Genomic DNA, 11,039 nt, shown 5'->3' on the forward strand with positions numbered 1-11,039 from the left:
ACCACCCGAAAGACACAAGATGGTACCGTAAGAAAAACCTAAACCTAGCACACCAGGCTCAACCCTTCACTAACGCTCTGAGGAACAGTACAAATCATTAGCTTCTGGAGAGGCTAGAGAGACACAGGACGATATAGAGGTGAGGCATAGGGCACTACAGAGGGGCTAGAGAGACACAGGATGATGTAGAGGTGAGGAATAAGGCACTACAGAGGGGCTAGAGAGACACAGGATGGTTTAGAGGTGAGGCCTAGGGCACTACAGAGGGGCTAGAGAGACACAGGATGGTGTAGAGGTGAGGCATAGGGAAGAAGGGAGGGGCTAGTAAGATGCAGGGTAGTAGGGATGGTATAGAGACACACAAAACAGTATGGAGATGAGTGGGAGATGCAAAACTGTAGGGAGGGGATAAAAAGACACAGAACGATAGGGAGGTGATACAGAGAGATGTAGAACAGTAGGAAGGGGATAGAGAGACTTAAAACGGTAGGGAGGTGAGACATAGGGTTGGATAGGCAGCGTTTAGCCCACTATTATATTCCCTCCCCATGTCCGCTGGGATGGTAATGTATCAAGTCTGTTAAAAAGCATCATGTAAAACTTTTTGTCTGTGTCGACCTTCTGTCAATGCCAACCTAATGACCATTAGTGGTTAACCTATGGATTTTTGACCAGATACTGATGCAGGGTGGTAGGGAGGGGATAGAGCAGCATAGGGTGGTAGGGAGGGGATAGAGCAGCATAGGGTTGTAGGGAGGGATATAGAGAAGCACATCCATATGCCTATCCTAATCATGTTTAAATTGCTCTACTGTATTTGCCTTTTTCAACTCTGATGGGAGGCTATTCAACTTATTGACTAGAGAGGCACAGGGCAGTGGGGAAGGGATAGAGAGGCACCGGGTGGTAGGGAGGAATAAAGAGGCATAGGGTGGTATGGAGGGGATAGAGAGGCGCAGGGTGGTATGGAAGGGATAGAGAGGCACATGGTGGGAGGGGATAGAGATGCACAGGGTGGTAGGGAGGCGACAGAGAGGCGAAGGGTGGTAGGGAGGGGATAGAGAGGCGAAGGGTGGTAGGGAGGGGATAGAGAGGCGCAGGGTGGTAGGGAGGGATAGAGAGGCGCAGGGTGGTAGGGAGAGTATAGAGAGGCATAGGGTAGTAGGGAAGGGATAGAGAGGTGCAGGGTGGTATGGAGTAGATAGAGCGGCACAGGGTGGTAGGGAGGGGATAGAGGCGCATAGGGTGGTAGGGAGGGGATTGAGAGGCACAGGGTGGTAGGAAGGGGATAGAGAGGCACAGGGCGATAAAGAGATTTTTGTAAGAACTTACCGTTCAAATCCCTTTCTCTGATTCTATCCTGGTGCCTGCTTGACCTTGGGATGTAGGAGGGGTCCAACAAAGGAGCCAGGCACCTATGCTAAACCTTTGGAGAGGCAGGCTCCTCCCTTCTGCATCCCAGCATTCCTCAGTTCAACTTTTAGAGCACACTAGGATACAAAAAACTCAGTACAACGCCTGAACATATTATATGCACAAATCAATTTTTAACATAACCATTATAACATGACAATCCATGAAAACGGCATTACTTACTGAGCGTAAGGGAGGGATCGCTGCGTCTCAACCAGGATAGAATCAGACAAAGGGATTAGAATGGTAAATTCTTACAAAAATACCTTTTTCTCTTTCATCTATCCTGGTGAACCAGCTTGACCTTGGGACGTTCGAGAGCCGGTCCTTTGGGAGGGTACGCTCAGGTCTGCAATTCTCATTACTGCTCGCCCAAATGATGCGTCCTATGACGCAAACTCATGGAACCTATAAATTTTGCTGAAGGTGTGAACCGATGACCAAGTGGCGGCCCTGCATACTTGTTCCACTGTAGCTCCATGGCGCACCGCCCAAGAGGCAGCCACTGACCTGGTGGTATGGGCATTAATTCTGGAGGGCACTGGTCTGCCTACCTTAGTATAAGCAAAAGCAATGACTGATTTTAACCACCTAGCAATGGTCTGTTTCGAAGCAGACCAACCCATCTTGTGAACATCATAAAGTACCAACAACGAGTCTGTTTTACGGAGATTTTTCAATCTGTCCACATAAATGTGCAATGCGCGAACCACATCCAATTTTTTTTGGCCTTTTCCTGAGGACCGAACACCGGAAGAACAATCCTGGTTTAAATGAAAAGAATAAACCACCTTAGGTAAAAACTAAGCACAGCCCTATCATCATGAAAAACTAAAAACGGAGGCTTACAAGATAAAGCTCCTAACTCAGATGCCCACCTCGCTGAGGCTGTTGCCAACAAAAAGGTCAATTTCCAGGTAAGGAATTTTGTCCCGGTACTTCTCCGGCCCACATTCTCCCTCCTCTTTAGAATCAACATTGAGGATAGGAAGAGAGGCTACAGACTGTCTAGAGGATTGTTCAGGACTAGAAAACTGCTCCATGATAGCATTAAACTTTTGAATGCCCTGCGCGGTGTCCTGCATGACATGCAGAAGGGCTGGTTCCCCTTGTGATAAAGGAATCTGTAATGGGGATCTGAAGGGCCCCAGGGCTTCCATACTCTGGCACGGCCACTGCCTGTACTAGCAGGCCTGTCATTGACCCTCCCGGCCCGGCCGTCTACTGTGCACCATCTGTGTGTGGCTGAGTCTGACTGACTGGCTGTGTGCCACTGCTGTCTACGCAGCGCTCAGAGCCGTCTACTCTGTGTGTGTGTGCGCAAGGCCTGGGTCTGCAGTCTCTGTATCTTGTACTTTTACTGCGCATGCGCGGGTCGTCTGTTCTGCACTCTGCAAATGACCTGCCCTGCCTGCTCGTAGTGCTCGGCTCTTTTGTGAAAGTGACAGGCCAGCGCAGGAGGGAGCCAGCAGGAAGTAGCAGTTAGGAGCCAGGCCAGCTGGACTGAGAAAGAGAGAAGTCCACACCTGATGGATTTAGGATTGGGTGGGGGGGCCCCAGAAATATCATTGTACCGGGCCCCAATATTTCTGTTGCCAGCCCTGCCTTCAGGTCAGCGGGGGAAGCATGGCTCAGGAGAAGCTTGTCACTCTGTAGGAAAACCTTCAGCTACGCAGCCCAGTGCTTCTAAAGGCGTAAAACACAGAGTGCAGGAAGAGACCAATGTCCCTGCTGAAGCGGGGTCCGTGGCTCTTTGGCGCCATCTACCCCATGTAGGCCACTCCCACAGGCATCTTTTCCTATTCCCAGTGCCTCCCCCTCTGTTTGGGATCACTTGGAATTGCCCAGTCCTGGGCTCCTGTCACAGGCTGCGCCCTCCTAATGGAGTCCAGATTGTAAACCTGTTCCAAGATGGTGGCCGCCATCGCGGGGACACCTGTTCCCTACGATCCCCCCTGCGGGGAGCCGGTTCAGGGCTCCCCCGGGCCCAGGAAGCTTCTGTTCCAAAGAAGCCAGAAGCACTGCACAGGGAGATCAGGCAGCGTCTCTCTGCGCACAGGACGTGCTTCTGTCAGCTCCTGCTGCGCTCTCAGTGTGAGGATTCTGAAAGAATCCTCACACTGTTCCTGCCCTAACTAAGTGTAAAAATGTGAAAATAAAAACACCTAGCTATCTCTTTTCTGGCTGCTGCACACAGCCTGTTTGGCATAGCACCCACTCCTGTGGGCACCTAAACAAAACTGGGGAATGCTGGGATGCAGAAGGGAGGAGCCTGCCTCTCTAAAGGTTTAGCATAGGTGTCTGGCTCCTTTGGACCCCTCCTACATCCCAAGGTCAAGCTGCGTCACCAGGATAGATGAAAGAGAAAGAAACACAGAATATGATGGCAGATAAGAACCACTTGGCCAATGTAGTCTGCCCCTTTTTTAAACATGTTACCTCAAACCATATTTGATCCTTATTTCTTTGTAAGGCTATCCATATGCCTATCCCAAGCATGTTTAAATTGCTCTACTGTATTTGCCTCTACCACCTCTGATGGGAGGCTATTCAACTTATCCACTAGAGAGGCACAGGGCAGAACGGGGCGTGTGAGCATCTCGTGCGAGTCCCCCTTCTGGCAGATAGCAGGGGCTGGCGGTTGGAGATTCTATCACAGGCCCCGGTTGAATGAGCTGTGCTTCATCTGTATCAACACAATGTAGGGATTACAGTGCATCCGAAAAGTATTCACAGCACTTCACTTTTTTCCACATTTTGTTAGGTTACAGCCTTATTTCAAAATGGAATGAATTAATTTTTTCCTTCAAGATTCTACAACCAAAATGATAACATCAAAAAAGTGTTTTTGGAGATTTTTGCTCATTTATTCAAAATAAAAAGCTAAAAAATCACATTTATATAAAGTATTCACAGCCTTTGCTCAATACTTTGTCGATACACCTTTGACAGCAATTACAGTCTGAAGTCCTTTTGACTATGATGCCACAAGCTTTGCACCTTTCTTTGGGCAGTTTTGCCCATTGCTCTTTGGAGCACCTCCCAAGCTCCATCAGGTTGGATGGGAAGAGTCAGTTCACAGCCATTTTCAGATCTCTTCAGAGATGTTAAATCAGATTCATGTCTCGGCCACTCAGGAACATTCACAGAGTTTTACTGAAGCCACTCCTTTAATATCTTGGCTGTGTGCTTAGGGTCGTTGTCCTGCTGAAAGAAGTACCGTCACCCTAGCCTGAGGTCAAGACCGCTCTGGAGGTTTTCATCCAGGATATCTCCGTACATCGTTGCATTCATCTTTCCTTCTATCCAATTCATGGCAATCTCCAGACGGGCTGCCATGTGCTTTTTACTAAGGAGTAGCTTCTGTCTGGTCACTCTACCATACAGGCCTGATTGCTGCAGAGATGGTTGTCCTTCTGGAAGGTTCTTCTCTCTCCACAGGGGAATGCTGTAGCTCATTGGGTACTTGGTTACCCCCCTGACTAGAGCCCTTCTCCACCGAATGCTCAGTTTAGACGACCAGCTAGCTCTAGGAAGAGACTCTGTGTTTCCGATCTTCTTCCATTTATGGATAATGGAGGCCACCGTGCTCATTGGGACCTTCAAAGCAGCAGATATTTTTCTCAGACGCTATAAGAGGCCTGAGAGTAAATCCCACCCCCTCAAATATAGCTTTAAGGTTTCCTTCAAGCTTCTTATCCACGGGGTCTTTAAAAGCTGCACCCCCTTGGACCGGGAGCACTGTAGCTTTTGAGAGTCTGGCTACTGAAGCATCCACCACAGGAACCTTCTCCCAGAGATTTGTATGCTCCTCAGGCAAAGGATAAAGACTCAAAAGCCTTTTAGGCACCTGGAGCCTCTTATCCTAAAAGATCCTGCAAACCTTCATCTGCCAGGAAGGTAACAGCCTCTCTACGTTGCCTTTTAAACACCCCTTTAAAAGGAGTTTTGTCTTCATCCGACAAATTCAAGGCCTGCTTAACAGCAGCAATCAAATCCTCCACCCCAGGGGTCGAGGTATCCTCATTATCATCACCCTGCTCCCAGGGAATATCCGAGGTACACTCTCCTTCCTCCCCTGAATCAACAGGTAACAGAGGGACTGAATAAGGGTCTAAGGAGTCCCATCAGAGTCATTGTCAAATCTTTCCAGCAAAAGCATTAAACCTGCTGATAACTTTTGCAGTATCCTGCATTACCTGCAGCAAACCAGGATCTGCTTGAGTCAAAGAACCTGAGGACTGTCTTGGGAAAGAAACCACAACCTCTCTCTGCTTGTCCAACAATTGCACTAAGGCATTCACTGACCTGCCCAGAGCACTAACCCACGCAGGCTCTGTCTGCTCCACCCTCTGTGATACACTTCCCATGGGTCTCACAGCTGCGCAAGCAGGGTACAATTCCCCCCTTGGCCATCTGTTCAGGGGAAATTTGTAATGCACAAACGCTGCACACGCTCAATGTAAAAGGGTCTCCCACCCCCAAAGCTACAGACTGTTGCTCTGTCATGAAAAAATAATTCACACAGTGCAAAACGACAGGCGCTATATACTGAATCAATATAATCACAGCACTTATCTGTCTGAAGCTCCAGTAGTCTCCTCCAGAAGAAGAGGGTAGCGATGCCCAGGAAAATCCACCACTCAACTAGAAACAGCGCTTCAGCTCCACAGTCAGAGTCTCCCAAAGCGGCGCCAGGCAGAGTGAGGGAAGAGACCAACTATCCCTTCTACTGCGGGGTCTGTGGAGTTGGCGCCAAACTACCCCCAGTAGCCGCTCCCACTGCTGGATCTCCTAATTCCCAGTGTCTCCCCTTCAAATGGGGACCACTTGAAATCACCCGCAGGCCCTGTGACAAGCTGCTGTCTTTCTCAATAAAGAACTCAGCTTGCAAACTCCGTTTAAATTTGGCCGCCACCATAACGGAGCGCCCATCCCCCATGACCCTCACCTGTGTGAAGCCGGTTCAGGGACGCTCCGGAGCCCAGGCAGCTTCTTAATAGAAGCTGGCAGTGCCGCACAGAGATACCAGACAGTGTCTCCTCCATGCGCAGGGAGCTGACAGGACGCGCTTCCGTCAGCCCCTACTGTGCTGGCAGTGTGAGGACTCTATGAGAATCCTCAGCACTGCGTCTTACCTAATAAGTGTAAAATGAATAAAATAAAAAACACCTATCTCTAATCTTCGGCTGCGCAGCAGCCTCTTCAGTATAGCACCCACTCCGGTGGGCACCTAAAACGAACTGAGGATTGGTATAGGTGCCTGGCTCCTGCGGACCCTCCTACATCCCAATGTGAAGCTGTGTCACCAGGACCATTGAAAGAGAAATGATTTATGCCCAAAATGCAGTATACAGCAGGGTACATGTATGCATAGGATTTGGCAGCATCACGCGAAGGAGATTTTGGGAGAAAGTCCAAATTATAATGGTCAAGGTGGGACTACCGGGAGAATATCTGGATGTAACTATGTATTTTGGGCATAAACCCACAGGTAAGGGCAATGACCCGTTTATACCGCCGGTGGAGAACCTAGCTGCTCTGGCAAAAGTAATAATAGCAGGGAAATGGAGGCGCATGAGGCACCGGATTTATACCACGGGATCCATCTGGTAAACCATACAGTAGATAATGAGAAGTACACATACACCAAAAGTAATAATGTAAGAAAGTGTCATCAAACGTGGGAGAGATGGACGCTGTCAGAATTCTATGAGGCTTATACAGGAGTATACACAACAATACATATACATTATACAAATCCACACTATTACACAGGAATAGGTTTATTATAAATGGCCGTATACAGAAGGTGAGATAGATGAGGCACAATGTAAGTTTAGTATAATCGGTATAATGGCATCGCTTGTCAGACATAAAGCACATATACACTGCACAGATATAAGGTAGGGGAAAGGATGGGATGTAACATCTTATCTCTATATCATATGCATATTGTAATAAGAAATACTGAATAAATATAAGATCTGGGCAGTGATTGGGTGGACTGTTGTATCCCAGGATGTAAATGTCCCAGGAGCAGCCTGGCTTCCTGCTGAGCTGGTGCCTGGAAGCCTGCAGTATGATTACAGTAATGTGGGGTACACATCAGGATGATTTGGCCCAAAATGAGCCAATTTAGATCTCGACCGATTTTATGTAAATTGGCCATTTCACTGCCGTTCTGATGCGATCCCGATCCGACGTGCAGCCCCGCGGATCGTTAGGTCTTTTCTGAGATCCTACCATTGAAGTGGGTTCGGGTCGCGATCACATCAGAGGCAGTTTCTGAGCGTGTCATAGGCTCCGCCAGATCATGAGTGGGTCATACATTCCCCTAACGACCCGCTCACAAGCTGCATCCAGCATAAGCCGGCAGCTCTGGAGAGGGGGGAGGGGGCTGGTTGTGTAGGAACATCAGCCAGGACAGTTTCTGCTAGCCTTACATTTAAGAACCCATGGGTAGCTCCCACAGTTTCTAGGGGGTGAATCGAGCCTGCATTGTGTTGGGGAGACTACACTCAGATGATCCCTGTGCATGCAACAGGGGTATCCTCACATCAATGCTCACATTTAATGTTGATCTGCTCATCCAAATGTTATTGTTCTGGTATTTACAAAGTATACATTTATTTATAAATCATGTCCCACACTGTAAGCATGGAAAAGGCTTCTCTGATGTCTAACAAGATGTGATTTATTTTTAAAACATTTCCCACATTCAGAGCATGAAAATGGTTTCTCACCTGTATGTACCCTCTCATGTAGAACAAGATGAGATTTATTTAGAAAACATTTCCCACACTCAGAACATGCAAATGGTTTCTCACCTGTATGTACCCTCTCATGTAGAACAAGACTGGATTTATGAGTAAAACATTTCCCACATTCAGAACATGAAAATGGTTTCTCACCTGTATGTACCCTCTCATGTAGAACAAGATTGGATTTCTTGTTATAACATTTCCCACATTCAGAGCATGAAAATGGTTTCTCACCTGTATGTACCCTCTCATGTAGAACAAGATGAGATTTATTTAGAAAACATTTCCCACACTCAGAACATGCAAATGGTTTCTCACCTGTATGTACCCTCTCATGTAGAACAAGACTGGATTTATGAGTAAAACATTTCCCACATTCAGAACATGAAAATGGTTTCTCACCTGTATGTACCCTCTCATGTAGAACAAGATTGGATTTCTGTGCAAAACATTTCTCACATTCAGAACATGAAAATGGTTTCTCACCTGTATGTACCCTCTCATGTGTAACAAGATGTGACTTACAAGAAAATGATTTCCCACATTCAGAACATGAAAATAGTTTCTCACCTGTATGTTCCCTCTCATGTATAACAAGATTGGATTTATTTCTATAACATTTCCCACACTCAGAACATGAAAATGGTTTCTCACCTGTATGAACCATCTCATGTGCAACAAGACTGGCTTTATGAGTAAAACATTTCCCACATTCAGAACATGAAAATGGTTTCTCACCTGTATGTTCCCTCTCATGTGTAACAAGATGTGATTTACGAGAAAATGATTTCCCACATTCAGAGCATGAAAATGGTTTCTCACCTGTATGTTCCCACTCATGTGTAACAAGATGTGATTTATGAGTAAAACATTTCCCACATTCAGAACATGAAAATGGTTTCACATCTGTATGTTCCCTCTCATGTACAACAAGACTGGGTTTATTCCTATAACATTTCCCACACTCAGAACATGAAAATGGTTTCTCACCTGTATGTAATCTCTCATGTATAACAAGATGTGACTTACAAGAAAACGATTTCCCACATTCAGAACATGAAAATGGTTTCTCCCCTGTGTGATGTCTCTGATGTAAAGCGAAAACTGACTGACTTATAGAACTGGATGGTATTGTATCATCTTTATGATCTGTACTGTGTGTAGTAAGGTCTGAATGATCAGGACAAGGTTCCTCATGACTAGAGGCACCAGATGAAATATCTGCAATGGGAAATGTTGGGTGTGTATTGGGGATAATGGGGTTTTCTTCTGGAGAATCTTGTCTGATGTTCTTATCTTCTAGTATATAATCTGGAGACACAATGAGATCTCCCTCCGAAGTATTCCTGCTTGTGCGCCTATCTACAGGAAACAGATGAATGACAACAGACAGAATTGTTTACATTGAGAAGGAAATGTTCATGGATGTTTTATCACTTAAATGGCACATGTCTAATGCTGCGCACACACTGGGTGATATATCGCTGGTCCATCAGCCAGTGGGGGTGCCAGCAATAATTCTGTAACCAATGTGATCTCTGCAACAGAGCCGATGACCGATATATTGGTGCATTGTGCTATGGGCCTGTTTCTGGATGACCTGGTACCAAGTCCCAAAGTGCCGACCTGACGAATAGCCGCTACCCCACCCGGATCCCCTCGCATGTGCCCAATGCTGGAGAGATCATTGAAATCTCCAGGGTTCAGGGCAGCTGACGCCATGTGAAGTTAGCTACCCGCCCCTGGCACCTTGCGTCACGCTCAAATTTACATGGGCGTTCCCATCCATGGCCCATCACCACCAGTGCCCCCGTCCGTCCGTCATACCTCCCCCCCCTCATCCCCTCTCACCCCCCAGCACCTCATCTTACCACATCACCTTGCACCCAGCCACCTCCCCTTTCCACTCCCACCCATTCCTACCTTTCGCTCTCTCCCAGTCCCCTTCTCTCTCTCCTCCCCCCAATCTGCCCCCCCTCTCCCCTGCTCTCTTCCTTCTCTTAATTGTTATTTTGTCTAATTAAGTTATACAGAATACCTATTGGGAGCTGCAATAGCCATAAGTCGTCTTATAATTATCTCGTTAGACAGCATTAATTTTGATTATTATATTTTGAACATAAAGTATTAGCGCCTGATTATCATGATTTTCCTTTTCCATCAGAGAGTGTGGGGAGGAGACTGGTCAGATCTCTGGGCTGGTAACACACAGGGACATGATGTGAGGGGAGAGCAGCAGTATAATAGGGGCTGATGGCTCCTGATGTATGAGATACACCAGAGAGTGTGGGGAGGAGACTGGTCAGATCTCTGGGCTGGTAACATAGTGACATGATGTGAGGGGAGAGCAGGAGTATAATAGGGGCTGATGGCTCCTGATGTATGAGATACACCAGAGAGTGTGGAGAGGAGACTGGTCAGATCTCTGGGCTGGTAACACACAGTGACATGATGTGAGGGGGAGAGCAGGAGTATAATAGGGGCTGATGGCTCCTGATGTATGAGATACACCAGAGAGTGTGGGGAGGAGACTGGTCAGATCTCTGGGCTGGTAACACACAGTGACATGATGTGAGGGGAGAGCAGGAGTATAATAGGGGCTGATGGCTCCTGATGTATGATATACACCAGAGAGTGTGGGGAGGAGACTGGTCAGATCTCTGGGCTGGTTACACACAGTGACATGATGTGAGGGGAGAGCAGGAGTATAATAGGGGCTGATGGCTCCTGATGTAGGAGATACACCAGAGAGTGTGGGGAGGAGACTGGTCAGATCTCTGGGCTGGTAACACACAGTGACATGATGTGAGGGGAGAGCAGGAGTATAATAGGGGCTGATGGCTCCTGATGTAGGAGATACAC

At 47.4% G+C, this 11,039-nt stretch overlaps 1 protein-coding gene across 1 annotated transcript in view; it reads right to left on the bottom strand.

Annotated features, from left to right (window-relative positions):
• Positions 1-11,039, bottom strand: part of LOC146010224 (uncharacterized) — a 230,321-nt gene that overhangs the window by 42,797 nt on the left and 176,485 nt on the right. Inside the window, exon 6 of the mRNA XM_083151260.1 lies at positions 8,101-8,999. Coding sequence (XP_083007386.1) covers positions 8,101-8,999 — 899 coding nt within the window. The remainder of the gene's footprint in view (positions 1-8,100; positions 9,000-11,039) is intronic.

The sequence above is a fragment of the Crinia signifera genome, chromosome 6, assembly GCF_055691185.1.
Source record: "Crinia signifera chromosome 6, ASM5569118v1, whole genome shotgun sequence".
NCBI lineage: Eukaryota > Metazoa > Chordata > Amphibia > Anura > Myobatrachidae > Crinia > Crinia signifera.